The 19,282-nt window shown below is 38.4% G+C and overlaps 1 protein-coding gene across 1 annotated transcript in view; it reads right to left on the bottom strand.

The window, feature by feature from the left end:
* Oat (Ornithine aminotransferase precursor) overlaps positions 1-19,282 on the bottom strand; it is a 164,886-nt gene that overhangs the window by 130,309 nt on the left and 15,295 nt on the right. The window contains exon 2 of the mRNA XM_090374218.1: positions 17,051-17,275. Coding sequence (XP_090230344.1) covers positions 17,051-17,270 — 220 coding nt within the window. The 5' untranslated portion in view covers positions 17,271-17,275. The remainder of the gene's footprint in view (positions 1-17,050; positions 17,276-19,282) is intronic.

Raw genomic sequence — 19,282 nt, 5'->3', positions numbered from 1 at the left:
TATAATGGCTCTTTTCATGTCCACTTGTTTTCGCAGTTACAGTTTTCACTCACTTCTTATCAACAGTTCTGTTATTTGGAACATCAAATTGAAGGGGGACTTCGTCCATATTTGCAATCTGTCCCAACTCAAACTGATGTGTCTTCCAACATTGAATGACAAAACGATGAAATGCAAGGCTTAGTACATTCTGTTTCATGAACCTGAAGCACCAATTGTGTCCTCCTTTGAAATCAGTAACTTCTTTTTCATCAGCAGTTCTTCTTGCCTCATGCTGAACCATCTTTGTGGACACAGGAATTCCAATTGCCCTTTGCTCTTCAATCCATATCTTCCATTCCCTCTCTAAATCAGGCCATTTTGCTGACTTTTCTCTCATGGCCTTCTTCAGGCGTGGCATTTTCAGTAGGGTTTCTTTTTCCCGTAGCCAGTCTCGGATTGTTTTCTCAGTTGGAGTAGGACCAAACTTGCATTCAGCAGCACGATTTCCATTCACTTTTGCAAACCGGATCACTTTTAACTTTAATTCAGCACTGTACGAAAATCTTTTCTGAGCCATTTCTGGGCAGAACGTGGCAAAACGTAACCTAATATACCAGTAACAAGTGCGAAACAATGAGCGCAAAGGCAACAAGCGGGAAATGCAAGTAAAAAAATCTACAACCACTGTATAAGACGCACCCAGTTTTTAGACCCCAAATTTTTCGAAAAAGGGTGCGTGTTATACATGGGGAAATACGGTATATATAAAAAAAAAATTTCACAACCCTACAGGTCAAGTTGTATAAATGTGTATGAATGCCAAGTCATCTGTAAACTCTGTGATGGCCAAGTCATCTGTAAACTCTGTAAACTCTGTGATTTAAGAAAAATTTTAAAAAGTACATTGTTTATATTTAGGTGGTAACCCTTCCAACACAAACCTCTCTCTTTTCTTAATAGTCCCCCTTGTGAAAAATAGGCTCCCACCACAGGGGTGCCCCTTAACTTCTGCTTTCCAGGTGGAAGTCTCCCTGCCATCCACTTTCTTTACCTAAATCTGTACTCTCTACTCAAACAATCTTCCCAGCAAAAAAACTTGTTTTTTTAATTTTTAGGGGTCCCTTCCTGGTAAGCTTTGGCAATGCCAGGGTTTGCCATTGCCAGAGAACCTTATACTCTATGACCTGGCCCACCTCCTCATGGTGTCGAACAGGCAACGAGGGTATCCTCAGTTTCTGGGAGCCCCAGTTAAGTGGCCAAAGGAACAACATGACCCACACTACACTATGCAGACTACACAATAACTCATACTATCTCTGACCTTTACAGAGTTTGTACTACAACACAGTATACCATGCAAAGTTGGGGGGAGGGATCTCCCAGTGCTGCAAGATAGTAAACAGTATACAATGTCCTTTCTGTACACATTGGACCATACTCAAATTCTGCATCCCTTATTGGAGTAACACTAATGATAGGAGTATAAATAAATTTTATGACTTAATCAAATGTATACATTGTTCAAATTCATCAAATTTATTTATGCTCCTAGCATTAGTATACATACACCTGTTCTTACTCTTAGTTAAACTAACACAGCCCATGTATTCACTTGTTCCATTGTGACCCACAGCATGGTTGAAATCCTCAACACTGGTAAGGGTATCTAATTCACAGCATGACTGAAATCCTCAACACCTTGCATTTTCAGTAAGGGTATCTAATCCATGTTTTGCTCCCGCGAATGCTAAGTTTTAATTATATTTAGGCGGTTTATTGACTTAATTGTTAGATTAAATTATTTTCTATAAGTAGCTTATAAACCTAATCAAGCTCCATGTTGAATTTAGATAGCGCAATTTCGAAAGTAATTAACACCTCGTGTCAGTAGATTTACCATTCATAACTTGCCGCCATTGTTAGATGATACAACGTGTACCCTGAACTAGATAGTGTAAGGTTTCACGGGAAACTAGGTAGCGAGTATAGTAGTATAAATTAATCGGTAAAATTTACTAAGCTTATTAAATTTCATTGTCGATTAAATTGTACTTTTTAAACTAAATACATATAACGACCTAGTTTTTACAAACGTAACATTATAAATTAATACATATAACTTGATGGGAGATAAGAAAGTCATATAACATAACTTGGAGATAATATTCGATATTGAAATACATATATGTAGTGTTATAACTACATTGGGATATAAGTTTAAGGTTATATTTTGTATTGGAATTTTATTTGAAATTGAATAGAAATCACGACTCAGACCAGAGCAGTAAAGCAAAAGGCTCAAACTCAGTTCTCCCCTGTGGCTCAGGGGAGAACCTCGAAGGATTTAAATTGAGGGGCCCGTCAAGCTCTCAGCTGCCCAAATCAATGCCAGAGCTTGCACTTAAACATCACGCAACACAGCAGCAACCCCCAAGGCAGAATGCACTGGTCCCAAAGGAACTACTTGTTGTCGGTGACTCTATTATCAGGAAAATGGGGCACATATTGAGCAAAAAGAATAGATGGAACAGGACCAGGGTATGTCTGCCAGGGGCAAAGGTTGATGACGTTGAAGGGCAGATATCATCCTTTAATGGCACAAAGGGTGATATTGTTGTACATGTTGCACTAGTGATATTAAGAGTTGGAGACCGGCAGAATTACTTAACAAGTACAGGTCAATGTTGAAAAAAAGCCGTGAGTTAGGGTTTAAATTGAAAGTGTCTGCAAATCTGCCCAGACACGATAGGAGGGAGTATATGATGAGAACCTTGTCGATCGATTCAGCTCTGGAGAGATTGTGCAAGGCTCAAGGCGTGGAATTTTTCTCAGCCTGGTCTGTGCTTGTTAACAGGAGAGACTGCTTCTACAGGGATAGGATACACTTAAATAGAAAGGGTGCAAGAATATTTGTTGATGCTATTGAAGCAGTGTTAGGTGGGTTGGAAAACTGCTAGCTTGGGGGGATAAGTGGACTAATAGATTAACAGTAGCCACTGTCAGAGGTGAAAGTGATTCATGCACTGCTTCTATTGAAATGCAATTGAGCAGCAGCCTGGAAAGCAAGGCAATGGGGATTTCCAGGGCTACTGGGAGTCATAGTGGAACAAGTAAATACATGGGCTGTGTTAGGGTAACTAAGAGTAGAAACAGGGGCATGTATGCTTGTGTGTACACTATGCTAGGAGCATAGTTAATGAATTTTATGAGCTTGAAATGCTAGTTCAGACATCAAAGGCAGATATTGTTGGGATATCAGAGACGTGGTGTCACACAGACATAAGCAGTGCAGAATTGGAATTTGGGGAGTACAATGTGCACAGAAAGGATAGAGAAGACAGGAAGGAGGAGGGGTTATGCTGTTAGATAAGAAAACACTAAAATCTAAGGAAGTGCATACAATTGATGTTGGGGGACAATGCAATGTTGAGTCTGTTTGGTGTGACATAAGAACTGGGAAAGGAAAGGAAAGGAAAGGAAAGGAAAAGAGAGTAGGTGTGTGTTATAGGCCTAATGAATCCGATGAGATAAAAAGGAAATTGTGCAGAGAAATAGAAATAGGCCAGTAAATCGGAGTGTCTTATAATGGGAGATTTTAATTTCCCAGAGATTGACTGGAATTTGTGGGTTTATTGGATGATTGTTTTCTACAGCAGCAGCATGTTCGGGAGGCAACTAGAGGGAGCAATACTCTTGATCTGATTATCAGTAGTGATTCTTCATGCATTAAGAATCTGCAGATAAAGGAACCACTAGGTGGCAGTGATCACAGTGTGCTGAAGTGGGATTTACTCAAAGAGGTAACTACCATCAGGGGTAAAGGGAATGGTTATTGCTTTAGTAAAGGTGACTGTGGTGGTCTGAGCCAATATTAAAATTCTATATAGTGGAATCAACTGATGATGTTACCAACAGCAAATTCAAAATGGGAAGCATTCAAAGAACTTATCTTGGACACAACTAGGCTTTACATACCAACTAAGAAATATTGTTCAAGGTTTAGGCCTAAATGGATGTCAGATGAACTAATTAGACATGTGGCAGAGAAGAAAAATGCATGGGATACATATAAATTAACAGGTGACTGAGAAGCCTATGATAAATATAAGCTGGTCTGTAACCAAGTCACAAAGGAGGTTAGGCAGGCAAAGACAGATTACGAGTAATCTTTGGCAAAGGATGGAAACAAAAACAGCAAAGAGTTCTTTACTTATGTAAACTCTAGAAGGAAGGGGATGAATCAGATTGGTCCACTTGATATTGATGCTTCAACTGTTGATGATCCCGCTCAGGTAGCTAACAAACTAAATGAATATTTTACATCTACATTCACACATGAGGAGTTATTCAGGGAGGGGAATGCCAGAGGTGTAGTAAACTCTGGCAGTAAACTAGATAATCTTATAATAACTAAGAGTAAAGTGGAGGAGAAATTGTTGAAGATAAACATAAGAAAGGCATATGGGGTGGATGGAATCTATCCAGTTGAATCAATCCAGGAGGCAGCAAAGGAAGTAAGCAAACCCTTAGCCAAAATTATGACAGCTTCCTTGGACTCAGGGAAGGTACACATGACTGGAAATGTGCAAATGTGACCCCAATCCATGAAGGAGGATCAAAGGGAGACGCAGGTAATTACACACCTGTTAGTTTAACTCTGTACAAGGGAAATTAATGGAGGCACTGGTTAAAGAAGCATTACAGGATCATCTAGACAAGATTTCAGTTTTAGCTCGGACACAGCATGGGTTTGTTAAGGGGAAATCTTGTCTGACCAATTTGATTGGATACTATGATGTAGTCATAAAGGAACTGGATGCAAAGAATAATTTTGATATCATATATTTGGATCTTAGAAAGGCTTTTGATACTGTTGCAAATAGAAACCTGCTGCACAAATTGGAGCAGTGTGGCATTGTGGGCTAATTGCTGCTATGGATAAAGGGGTGGTTGAGTGTGAGAAGACAGAGTGGTAATCAATGGACACTGCTCTTTGTCGACTAATGTTATTAGTGGAGTCCCCCAGGGTTCAGTGTTCGGTCTATTGTTGTCTTCTGTATTTATTAATGATATTAATGATGGTACATCAGGCTTAATGTCCAAGTTTGCAGATGATACGAAGGTTGGCAGGGTTGTTAATGATACTAATGACATTACACTGCTGGAACAGGATCTAGAAAAGTTGAATAGATGGGCTGAGATGTGGCAACTGAAGTTTAACATTGACAAATGTAAAGTACTGCATATTAGGAAACAGTAACCCCAGAGTAACGTATCAACTTTGTGGTACTACACTGACAGAGATAGAGAGTGAAAAGGACCTGGGGTAATTGAGCAGGCAGATATGAAGTTTTCTGACAAGTGCAGACTGTCTGCAAGAGTAACTCATGGTGTCAATGATATATAGGAATTTTTCTAGCAGGGATAGGGAGGTGATTATTCCTTTGTATAAGGCAATGGTCAGGCCACACCTTGAGTACTGTACACATGTCTGGAGGCCTCATTTCAAGAAGGATGTAGAGCTGCTGGAACGAGTACAGAGAAGGTCAACAAGATTAGTGAATGGAACAAAGGGTTGCTCTTACAAAGAAAGGCTTAAGTTTTGGAAATTAAGTGTCTGGAGACTAGGCACCTGCGAGTTGATCTGATTGAGGTGTATAAGGCCTTGAATGGTTTGAGCATGATCAATGCTCAAACCAATGGGATTGTTCCTCTTGCTTAGAATAATCACCTGTGAGGACATAAATCAAATTGAGGAAAGACAATTGTAGGATAGATGTACTGAAATTTGCCTTTAGCCAGCAGGTAGTTGGTCAGTGGAATAGACTTCCATCACTTGTTGTGGAAGTCGATAGCCTAAACAAATTTAGGGCTCAGCTGGACAGGTATTTCGAATGAACGGAGGGGTGAAATGGGAGTGGTGTGTTTTTTTTTTTTTTTTTTTTGTTTTTTTTTTCCAGCTGATGCTGAATAAGCTTGCTTTCTTGCATCATATGCCTCTACTAATGCTAATTGTCTGACCATATGATTACATCCTGAAAATCGCCAGGTTCACTGCTGTTCTTAAGACAGTAAAACTCATAAAATTGTGCTCATCAATCAGGACTGTCTTGCTGGATTGCATTCATTAGCCAAGATACAAAGTTTCCACTTCATGTCCATTTAGTGTATTAGCCATTCAGTATTATGAGAATAATAATGAATGACTGACACACAGTTTTTAGCAACACTGTGTTATTGGCTTATTTGCCAACTGGTCATAAATAATTTGGGTCAGTCCACTATATATGCCTTGGAAAAAATTATTAAAGCTGCCACAGATACGCTCAAGAAGTATTTCTTAGTCATCTCAGTTGACTTCACTGGGGTGTTTGACTCACTTTGGTGGTCAAGCATCCTTACCCGACTCTGGGCTGTGAGGTTACCAGGAAATCTTTACAACTGTGTCAAAACGTACCTCACACAAAGAGGCATTGTTGTCAATGCACCATATAGCCAAGTAAAGCAACAGGTCTACATAGGATGTCCCCAGGGCACTGTTCTACAGCCACTCCTCTGGAATATAGTCCTCGATGAATTTCTAAATGTGAACCTACGGGAAGTCCAAATCAAGCCTTTGCAGATGACCTGGGCTTGATCCTTGCAGCGGACTCCAGATGGCAATTAGAAATAATGGCAAACAGAGCCCTAATTACTCTGCAAGACTGGGTCTGTGAAAACTATCTGAAAATATCATCAGACAAAAAGTAACTCCATCTAAAACTAACTTAACGGTAAACTATCTACCACCAGACCACCCCAAATTAAAATCCAGGGAACTACTATAAAGTCTGCCACAGAACGCAAATACCTTGGTGTGATTCTGGACAGAAACCTCTCCTTCACACAACATCTGGAACACCTACAAAAGAAGATCTGAAACTACTCTGCAACGGTGGCCAGGGTCTCCTACAGGGACTGGGTTCTCGAGGGTCGAACTCTGACCCTATTCTACAACACAATTTTTCTGTCAGCCAATATGGGACACCAAGGCCCACGGTGAACAGAAGAAAACTTGCCACCATACAATGGAACATCCTCTTTATCATTACACATGCCTGCTGCATGATCAGCATCTGTGCTGCCCTCCAGGTCCTTGCTGAAGCACTGCCACTGGATTGGGAGGTGGTTAGAAATCCCCTTCTCTACCATCTCTCCAAAGGGAAAACCACCACATTCCTGGAATGCACGACAGACCCAGCCAATAACAGAAAAATGGAAAAAAATACACCTCACTGAGAACCTGTAGCAGGTGTTGTAAAACAGATGGTCTACCTCGACCAAAGGCAGAATCACAAAGAAATTCCTCCCAGCCATTGACCGCATATTCCCAAAACACCACCATGCTTCTCCCCCAGCCTGCATGCCACCTATCTTCTGACAGACCACACACTAGGACTGACAGAAGACCCATTCTGCCACTGTAGTTTCCATGAGTCCTGGGACCACTTAATGTATGATTGTGAGATTTACGAGGAACTGAGATGTAATTTCTTAACAAAAATACATTATCTCCCCAAGAACTGCTATCACCAACTACTTGACTCGAGAACAAAGAAGACTACAAAGCATTTACCTCCTTCACCCAAGATCTCTTTATACAGCGATGAACCTTACCACCAAACTGAGAAATTGCTACTGAGTCTGACAACCCAATACTGGGATTGAACATCAGGTCTAGACCCAAAACCAGACTTGAAGACAAGAATGACATCACCAAATCAACCTTAAAATATCTAGCTACTTGCCTTGCAACTACCAGATCTGACTCCTAAAATTGGACCAAACACTGATATCAGACCCAAAGCTCCGATATTAACCCACTACTACAGGACCCCATAAAGAGATTCTGAAGAACAATGCATGAAAAGTAGTGGTGCACCCTTGAACCGCTCTTTTTCTTCCCTATTCCATTCCCCTTTTCATCTGATGGAACTTGTCTCCACTGCACTTGGAGATGCCTTCCCTCTCATCCCCAAATTTTTCTGTCTCTCCCCCTTCTTGACTCTAAACTCCACACTCTACATTAACACTTTTTTTATTTTTATTTTTTTTTTTTTTTGTGGTCTGTCAGGAAGCTCAGGCAACCCCAGCAGAGACCAGCCAGAGATTTTGAGACTGCCTGGCTACCTCACAGAGGTTAGTGTGGAGGGCAATATGGGGGTCCCATCAGGGGCCCCACGGCACATACAACTCACACTTCTGGTTTTTACAGTTCTGTTTTCACCACACAAGAGAAAATGGCGTAGTTGTGGGAAAACACCAGTGGCACCCCCCATCCAAACACTATGCCACTATTCTTTTGCTCCTGCACATTTCCTTATTAACACTGCAAACTCTTCCAAATTCTTCAAAAGGATCATACAGTTGAGTTACTGTTACATTCACTGATGCCTTTGTTTGATATTCTCTTTCTCAACTTCCATCTCTCACCACTCACAAACTTACAAAACTAAGTTTCAGTTACATTTTCCCATTTGTTATAATAATCATGCATTTCACTTTAGTATTTATTGAATTGTCAATAAATACTAAAGTGATAAGAATACACTTTAATTTAATTTATCTTCTCCAATAGCTTTGGCAGCTAGCTCAATGCCAACTTTTGACTTTCAAAAAGCTGAAGATTAGGCATTTATAAAGAAGTAAACAGAAAGTTTTTGTGCCAAAACTGATAATGAAAGGAAGGAAAAGTGTTTCCTAAAAAACTGTAGGAAAACAGGAGACTTGCAGAAAAAGCAAAAGATTTTTTAAAGCCCACACTGCACTAGAAATAACATTTCACTATCAAAATACACATCATATTAAAGTAGAACCATAGGATGGATACCAGTATGATATGCTTTTAAACATTAGCTTACCTAAGGTCCTGAGCTGGATATCATTCTTCTCTTTCTTGGTGATCACCCCCCCCCCCTCTCTCTCTCTCTCTCTCTCTTTCTCAGGGTAACTTGGGAATTTTTTGTGGCTGGTGCAGCATAAGTCTCAGGCTTCCTTGCACCATATGGCTAATAATAATGTCCATTACGTAAGGGAGAAGTTTTTCTACACATTTTTTTGCTTGTGGATTTCTGTTTGGATATTGTATTTGATATGAACTAAATCTGATCTGGTTGCCTCAAGTAAGATACCATTGCAGATTTGGCCCTCTTCAGAAATGCCAGTCAAAGTTTTACTCATAACAATTGGCCAGCTGTCTATACTTGGCTGTCGAGAGCAATCCAGAACTGTTTCTATGTTTTCCATACACTTTGTATGAAAAAAAGAAATTCATAGCTTACATGTAGCTCTAATGCAATATTGTTGGCTTTACGCAGTCTGCGCACGCTTCACGGGTATTAAAGTATGTAAGACTCATGAATGTGGTGTCACTTGTGAACACACACACGCACATGCAAGGTGCTACCAAATGTTCCCGAAATTTGAATGTTGTGAAGGAACTATGTCTAGTACAGACTTGTCGGGATAGATTACAGTGCATGCATCCTTTGTGAATCAGTGTGCCACATGGTTGTGGGCTGGATAGAGTCTTTGAATATTTATACACAGTTCTTTGGGGATGTGTTTCACGTAGTTTATGACTGTTGCGATGGCTGAAGTGAGAGAGCAATGTGCTTGCATCAAGTTTTGTTTTCTTCTTAATGATACAGCAGCAGAAACCAATAAGAAGTTGAAACAAGCTTTTGGTGACAATGCTTTAGGCCAGATGCAGACCCACTACTCGTTTAACTGTTTTAAAAATTATTAGAATTTTTCTCGGTGTGGTCTGCCCTCGTTAACAGGAGAGATAGCTCCTACAGGGATACTATACACTTAAACAGAAAGGGCGCAAGAATATTTGCTAATACTATTGAGGCAGTGCTAGGTGGATTGGAAAACTGCTAGCTTGAGGGGATTCACAGACTAACAGTAGCCACAGGCAGAGGTGAAAGTGATTCTTGAACTGAGGCACCAGCCTGGAAAGAAAGCTGCTGGAGATTTGAAGAATCATTGGAGTCAGTATGGAACAAGTAAATACATGGGCTGTGTTATAAGCCCAGGTTAAATACATGGGCAGTCACTAAGATTGAAAACAAGTGCATGTACACAAATTCTAGGAGTTTAGTAAATAAATTTGATGAATTTGAAGTGCTGGCCAAGACATGAGGGGTGGATATTGTGGGATATCAGAGAGACAGTGTCAAACAGATATAAGGAATTCAGAATTTGAATTTGGGGTGTACAGAAAGGAGAAACAGGATACGAAGGAAGGAGGGGTTATGCTGTTAGTTAAGATACACATAAAATCTAAGGGAGTGGATCCAGCTGACATGGGTGGACAGTGCAATGTTGAGTCGGTTTGGTATGACAGTTTGGTATTACTAGGAAAGCAAAAATAAGGGTAGTACTGTGTTATAGGCCTAAATACTGTGATGAGTACAATGAACAACTGTACAGAGAAACAGAGTAAACAGTAAATCAGAATGTCTCATAATGGGGATTTTAACTTCCAAGATACTGACTGGAATGTCTGGTTGGTCATTCACACACTAGTAAGGCTTTTATGGATTTACTGGATGATTGTTTTCAACAGCAGCATGTTCGAGATGCAACCAGAGCGAGCAATACTCTTGATCTGATAATCAGCAGTGATTTTTCATGAATTAAGACTCTGCACCACATGGTGTGTCCTTTATCTGCATCATCGGTATACTGTTGTGGGATTTACATAAAGATATAACTACCATTAGGGGTAAAGGGAAGGGTTTTTGCTTTCATAAAGGTGACTACAGCGGACACAGACCTTTTTAAATTCTATACAGTGGGACCAACTGATGATGCTACCAACAACAAATTCTAAACAGGAAGCATTCAAGGAATTAATCTTGAAAGGTACTAGGCTTTTCATACCAACTAAGAAATACTGTTCAAGATTTAGACCTAAATGGATATCTGATGAACTAAGGAGCCTTGTGGCAGAGAAGAAAAATGTATAGAATGCATATAAATTATCAGGCACCATAGAAGCCTACAGCAGATATAAGCTAGTCTTGTAATCATGTTACAACGGAGGTTAGGCAAGTGAAGGCAGATTACGAGAAATCTTTGGCAAACATTGCAAAGAAAAACAGCAAAGACTTCTTTACTTATGTAAACACTAGAAGGAAGGGGATGAATCAGATTGGTCCACTTGATATCATTGGTTCGTCTGTTGATGATCCTGCTCAGGTAGTTGACAAACTAAATGAGTATTTTGAATCTACATTCACACATGAGGAATTCAATAGGAAAGTGGAGCCATGAAGATTATCAGAGTCTAACGGGGATGTAAATGATTTTTTAATAACTGAGAGCAAAGTAGAGGAGTAACTGTTAAAGTTAAACAGAAGAAAGGTACCTAGGGTGGTGGGATCTATCCATTTATATTAAAGGAGGCACCAAAAGAAATTAGCAAACTCTTAAACTTAATTATGAGAGTATCCTTGGATATACAGGGAGGTCTCCATGAACTGGAAATGTGCAAACATATCCCAAATCCATGGGATACCAAATCCAATATGCAAATGTATCCCAGGCCACATCTTGAGTACTGTATACAGGTCTGGAGGCCTCATTTTAGGAAGGATGTAGATCTGCTCGAACGAATACAGAGAATGGCAACGAGATTGGTGAATGGAACTAAGGGTTTCTCTTAAAAAGAAAAACTTATGTTCTGTAAATTGCAGAACTTAAGGCCTAAATACTGTGATTTAGCACCTATGAGGCTGATTGAGTTGTATAAGGCCTTTAATGGTTTGAGCAAACTCAATGCTGATGGAATTCTTCCACTTCAGCTGAGGGGTCATATATTCAAATTGAGGAAAGACAGTTGTAGAATGGATTGTGTGGAAATCTGCCTTTAGCCAGCAAGTGGTTGATTGCTGGAACAAACTTCCATCTGTCGTTGTAGAAGTTGACAGCTTAAATAAATTGAGGCAGAACTAGACAAACATATGGAGTTAATGAATGCATGAAATGGGAAGGGTTTTTTTTTATTTTTTTATTGCTGATGCTGTGTAAGCTTGCTTTCTTGCATCATATGCCTCTACTAATGCTAATTCATAAACGGGATCTGAGGGTGATGCAAATAATTACAGACCTACTAGTTTAATTTCTAGTTCTGGGGAAAATAATGGAGTCACTTATTAAAGAAGCAGTGCAGGATCATCTAAACAAGACTGCAGTTATAGTTCAGACACAGCACAGGTTTGTTAAGTGGAAGGTTTGTCTGACCAATTTGATTGGATACTCGATGTAGTCACAAAGGAACTGGATGTAAAAAATAATTTTGATATCATATACAGTCGATTCCGGTTAATTGGGACACATCGGGATTAGTGCATTTTGGCCCGATTAAGCGGCTGCCCCAATAATCCGAAGTTCCACGTAAAAAAAAAGTTAAAAATACAATGGACCCCACTTTACAATTGGTTCACTGTACAATCAAATCACGTTACGATAAAGTACCGTTCACTGTACGATGTGTAAGTAAGCAAGCACCGGTCATTGTGATCATGTTTGTGAATTGAATTTTAATTCTATTAAACAGCGACTCTAATTAGAGAAAATAGGAGGAATATTATCCACAGCTATAAAAGTAAAGATATATTAAGCACAAATTTGCCCTTTATTACATTACCAATTAAAAAATTAAATGATATGGGAAAATCTGAAGAATATACGTAATAATCGGAATAATTAATACGTACTGTAATATGTACATACTAACTAGTTGACATTTCTGTACACTGATATTTGTGGGTGGGGGTTAAAATTTAAAACAGTAAAATGATAAGGAATCAGTGACAAAGAACACGGCATACACAAATTGCAAGTAACACGATACACAGAAGTGAGAACGGAGTAACAATTTTACGAAGCTTTAAAAATAGGAATGAAGAGAAGATTCCGAAATTTAATTTTTTTATATCATTGAAGATTCCATGGAAGTGTAAACACATTTTACCATAATAACCCACAGAATTCCAGCTGTCGGTATTATCGCAAATTCAATAAGATCGAGTTTACTATTCGTTTATGATAGATTGCACTAACAGAAAAGCCCAATAAACAGGTGACTGCTAATTGCTTTTATTGTTTTATGGTTGTGACCTCCACAAATCTGACCGAACCACGTGGTACAGTCGGAGAAAATCGTAGTGTAATCTCCAGTGCTGTGGTCTCCTGCCCCGATTTAACGGAATGTTGTCCCAATTAAGCGAAGTAAACCCTGGCTATTTTCTCGATTGGGTTCTGTTTTTTAAGATTTGCCCCAAAATAAATGGCTGCACCGATTAACCGGTGGCCCAAATAACCGGAATCCACTGTACTACTTGAATTTCAGGAAAGCTTTTGGTACTGTTGCACATGGAAGATTGCTGTATAAAATGGAGCAGTAAGGCATTAAGGGTAAGTTGCTGCTAAGGATAAAGGGATCATTGAGCAGGAGAAGACAGAGAGTGGTAATCAATGGACACTGCATTCATGGACTAATGTTATTAGTGGAGTCCCCCAAGGTTCGGTGTTGAGCCCATTGTTTTCTATATTTATCAATAAAATGATATTGATGAAGTTATATCAGGCTTAATGTCTAAGTTTGCAGATGATATGAAGGTTGGCTGGTTTGTTAATGACAGTATGCTAATGCAACAGGATCTATAAGAAGTTTGATATATGGGCTGAGAGGTAGCAACTGAAGTTTAACGTCGGCAAATGCAAAGTGCTACTTATGGGTAGCAGTAACCCCAGGGTAATGTACCAACTGTGCAGTACTACACTCAGGGTAGTGGAGAATAAGAGATCTGGAGGTAATTGTGTAGTCAGATATGAAATTTTCTGAGCAGTGAAGAAAGGATGACAGAGCAGCTCATAGGATCTTGTCAAATAATATACAGGAATTTTGATAGCAAGGATAAGGAGGTGATTTTCCTCTTCTATAAGGCAATGGTCAGGCCACGCCTTGAGTACTCCGTAGAGGTCTAGAGGCCTCATTTTAGAAAGGATGTAGAGATGCTAGTATGAGTACAGAGAAGGGCAATGAGATTGGTTAGTATAACAGACAGTTGCTCTTATGAAAAAAGGCTTAAGTTGTGGAAATTGCAGTTTCTAGAGACTAGGCACCTGCAAGGTGATATGACTGAGGTGTATAAAGCCTTGAATGGTTTCAGCAAGCTCAATGCTGATGGAATTCTTCCCATTGCTCAGATTATACACCTGTGGTGGAATTTCAAATTGAGAAAAAACAGTTGTAGAACAGATATTCGGAAATTTGCCTTTAGCCAGCAGGTGGTTGATTACTGGAACAAACTTCCGTCGGTCGTTGAAGAAGTTGATAACTTAAATAAATTTAAGGAAGAATCAACAAACTTTTGTTGTAAATGGATGGATGAAATGGGATTTTTTTTTTTTTTTTTGGCTGATGCTGTATAAACTTGCTTTGTTGCATTATATGCCTTTACTAATGCTAATGAATTAAAGGCTTATTGTGAGAGGATAAATGTGCCTTTTAAAATCTTTCTCCTCCTGGATAATGCCTCAACACCATCCAAGCATCGTTAATGCTGATGTAAACATTAATGTTATGTTCCTCCCACCAAATACAACATCTCTTATCAAACTTATGGATCAGGGTGACATCACAACTTTCAAAAGTTATCTCCAGAGGACATTACCTGAGATGGTTAAGGAAACTGATGGTGAAGATCTCCTTTTTGTGGAAGATTTTTTGGAAGAAATATAACATCAAGAAAGTGACTGACAACATTGGAGATGCATGGACACAAGTCTCACAATTTTGCATGTAAGGAGTTTGGAAAGGGATTTGTCCCAATGGATGTCGCACATTGAATTGGAAAGTTCAACTTCAGAATCAATGTCATGAGACTCTGTGACATCAGGCCAAATTCCTTTCCAAACTCCTTACGTGCAAAATTGTGAAACTTGTGCCCATGCATCTCCAATATTGTCAGTCACTTTCTTGATGTTATATTTCTTCCAAAAATCTTCCACAAAAAGGTGATCTTCACCATCAGTTTCCTTAACCATCTGAGGAAATGTCCTCTGGAGATAACTTTTACTCCCTCTGTTGCTGAACCTATTAAACACCTTTCAACAAAGCAAATGGCCAAATTTTTTAAGCACACTGACAATGCCATTAGTATCATTAACGAGAATGAGCCTAACAGAGAGAGAAGCACTAATGTTTCTAGAGATTCAAAACTCTTTAGCTTGTTACAAAAAAATATAGTGAGAGAAAAAAATGCTGCCTATCAGCTCTCATTTGACCATTTCTTCAACAGAGCTAAATAGCATAAGTCCACCAACCAGGGGCTGTATCAGCATCAGTTGATTCAATATCTGATTAAATTAATTACAGAACTCTAAATATCAAAATACAAATTGAAGAAAAAATAAATAAATACATTTCTTTCTAAATTTTAGATAATTATTTTTCATTTTGAAATGCATCCCTATTTTACCCATGTAAAAGTCAATTCACTGTAAGCAATTTCGCTTTCGGTGATTTCTTGGAAACTAATTGCGTAATGCAAGGGATACCTGTAACTGAATCAAATGTTGAACCAACAGTTCAAGGAATGGAGAAAAGGTATATATAAATGAAGAATGATAATATGAAATAAATTTAAACTTAACAGATGATTGATGTCATCGGATAAACAATTAAACATTACATCAGACTGTGATATTAGAGCATAAAGAATATGGAAATTTTAAGTATATATTAAAAAATTGTAAAATGGATTAGTTAATATTTCATGGAAAGGTATGTGGTCTAAGCTATAAACAAAAGAAAGCCTAAAAAAAAAAAAACCATAAAAAATAAATATCAAATATTACTAAAATTATGATAGCTAATTATATTAGGATACATTGAATAGTACATTATCAAAGGCTAGCACCATTTGGTACATCCAAATAATAATCAGTGATAGCTGATTATTATTTGGATTTCTTCCTTATCCTTTTCTGTCTCATCCTTCAGACTAAACTTGATGCACATGTTTCACTTTTGTGTCCGGGGTGATTGTGACAGAGACCCAAAACACACATCTGCACTTCGATATATACTGCACATTACTTGTTTGGTAAAATGGAAAGCAGCTGAAACCAGTAATAAGGTGATCTTTCTTCAACACTTACTCATCATCTTGGCTTTCTACCTTCAACACTTCTTTTGTAATAGTCTTAGAACAGATCAGAGGCCATATGTCAACATGAATGTTAAAACTTGTGCCCAGCATAGTCTGCATTTCAATCTTCATCACTGACTCTTTTTTTAATTGCAAAGGTACAACCATAAAAAGATCTACAAGAATTTGTGTTGGTATAAAAATATGTACCATGTGTCTTTTCATAATATTCTATAGTGTTACAGCATCAGCTTCAATTTCCTTTGGTCTGCAATGCTGTACATTAGAAGTGAAGTAAGGAAATAATAATCAGAGAAATAATTTTTTTTTTTTTTTGGATTAACAAGACTGCTTTATTACTAAAGATATTATTTATTCTTACCAGAATTAAGAAGTGCACTATTTTAAATAACTATTTCTTGCCTTTTTTGCAAAAATATCAAGGGATACAAGCAATGCAACAAAATGCCTGCTCACGTGACTTTTCTTGGAACGTATACTAGATTAAATGTACACTATGGTTGAAGTGGTCATAACATTAAAACTCAAAAAAGGAAGATTTTAGAAATATTTCACACTCAGCAGCATTATAGACATTTTCAACCTTAGGACAAAAATGCCTATAATTAAAATGGTAAAATTTTAAAAAAATATTATGATTTTAATGTTTTAATATTGCATTAACCAATTTAAAAAAATTGGGAATAATTCAAAATCTATTCAGAGTAAAAAAAAAAAATTAAGATGGATTGGATTTTCAATCCCATTTCACAGTTATATTACAGAATACCATACTAATGCTGATGGATTAAATTTAGAAGACTAATAAGTATAAATCCAAGTTATCATTTATCACTCACCTTTGCCCTTGTGTATTGCAACAGGTAATGGTCTATAGTTGTGAGCACCATATTTTGCTTCTCTTTCAAAAATTTGCTGTGCTGATAAGTGGTAATCTTGTGGTTGCTGGTTCAGAGTTGATGCAACTGTAACAGTTCTCACACAACATAGAGCAGGTGCAAGATGCCTATGTGAATAAAGGGCAAGTCTAACTGCAAATGCCATTTCCTTTACCTTCATTCAATCTATAAAGAAATATTGGGAAAAAAGATAAAATTTACAGTAAAATACATGAATCAATATATTATGTGAAGGTCATTTTTTGGAGACTAGATATTCCAGATATTGACTGGAATTTGTTCTTGATCTCATTATCAGTAGCGACTCTTCATACATTAAGAATCTCCAGATAAAGGAACCACTAGTTGGCAGTGATCACAGTGTGCTGAAGTGGGATTTACTCAAAGAGGTAACTACCATCAGGGGTAAAAGGAAGGGTATTTGCTTTCATAAAGGCGACTACGAAGGTCTGAGACAGTATTTAAGTTCTATACAATGGGACAAACTGGTTATGTTACCAAAAGCAAATTCAAAATGGGACGCATTCAAAGAATTAATCTTGGAAGCTACTAGGCTTTTCATACCAACTAAGCATTAGCATTGGCAAGCTTATATAGAAAGCAAGCTTATATAGAATCAGCCAAAAAAAAAAACCCTAATTTCACCCATCCCCTCGCTCCAAATGTTTGTAAAGTTCTGCCCTGAATCTATTTAAGCTATCAACTTCTACAACGACAGATGGAAGTTTGTTCCAGCAATCAACCACCCACTGGCTAAAGGCAAACTTCCGCATATCTATCCTACAACCGTCTTTCCTCAATTTGCATTTATGCCCTCTCAGGCAATTATTCTGAGCAAGAGGAAGATTCCTATCCGCTTTGAGCATGCTCAAACCATTCAAGGCTTTATACACCTCAATCAGATCACCTCGCAGGTGCCTAGTCTCCAGACACTGTAATTTGCAAAACTTAAGCCTTTCTTCGTAAGAGCAACACTTTGTTCCATTCATTAATCTTGTTGCCCTTCTCTGTACTCGTTCCAACTGCTCTAAATCCTTCTTAAAATGAGGCCTCCAGACCTGTATACAATACTGAAGATGTGGCCTGACCATTGCCCTATACAAGGGCAATGGTCAGGCCACATCTTCGCAAAATTGCTGTATATCATTGACAAGACACCATGAGCTACTCTTGCAGACCCTCTGCACTGCTCAGAAAATTTCATATCTGCCTGCACAATTACCCCCAGGTCTTTTTCATTCTCTACCACTGTCAGTGTGGTACCACAGGGTTGATACGTTACTCTGGGATTACTGCTTCCCATATGTAGTACTTTACATTTGTCAATGTTAAACTTCATTTGCCACCTCTCAGCCCATCTGCTCAACTTTTCTAGATTCTATTGAAGCAGTGTACTGTTATTAGTGTTAGTAACAACCCTGCCAACCTTCATATCATCTGCAAACTTGGACATTAAACCTGATATACCATCATCAATATCATTTATAAATACAGAAAACAACAATGTACCCAACACTGAACCCTGAGGGACTCCACTAATAACATTAGTCCGCAAACAGCAGTGTCCATTGATTACAACACTCTGTCTTCTCCCACTCAACCATCCCTTTATCCATAGCAGCAATTTGCCTCAAATGCCACACTGCTCCAATTTGTGCAGCAGTGTTCCATGTGCAACAGTATCAAAGGCTTTTCTAAGATCCAAATATATGATATCAAAGTTATTCTTTGCATCCAGTTCCTCTGTGACTACATCATAGTATCCAATCAAATTAGTCAAACAAGACTTCCCCTTAACAAACCCATGCTATGTCCAAGCTATAACTGAAGTCTTGTCTAGATGATCCTGCAATGCTTCTTTAACCAGTGCCTCCATTAATTTCCATGGAAATTAATGGAGTTAAACTAACAGGTCTGTAATCACCTGTGTCTCCCTTTGATCCTCCTTTGTGGATTGTGGTCATATTTGCACATCTCCAGTCCAGGGAAGTTCTCATAATTATGACTAAGCGTTTGCTTACTTCCTTTGCCACCTCCTTTAATATAACTGGATAGATTCCATCCATCCCAGGACCTTTCTTGTGTTTATCTTCAACAATTTCTCCTCCACTTTACTCTCAGTTATTACAAGATTATCATCTAACTTACTGCTTGAGTTGAATAGACCTCTGG

This window comes from Mastigoproctus giganteus, chromosome 5 (assembly GCF_048544385.1).
Source record: "Mastigoproctus giganteus isolate SK-2022 chromosome 5, ASM4854438v1, whole genome shotgun sequence".
Lineage (NCBI taxonomy): Eukaryota > Metazoa > Arthropoda > Arachnida > Uropygi > Thelyphonidae > Mastigoproctus > Mastigoproctus giganteus.
The sequence above is the reverse complement of the archived record's forward strand: the minus strand, read 5'-3'. Positions and strand labels throughout refer to the sequence as shown.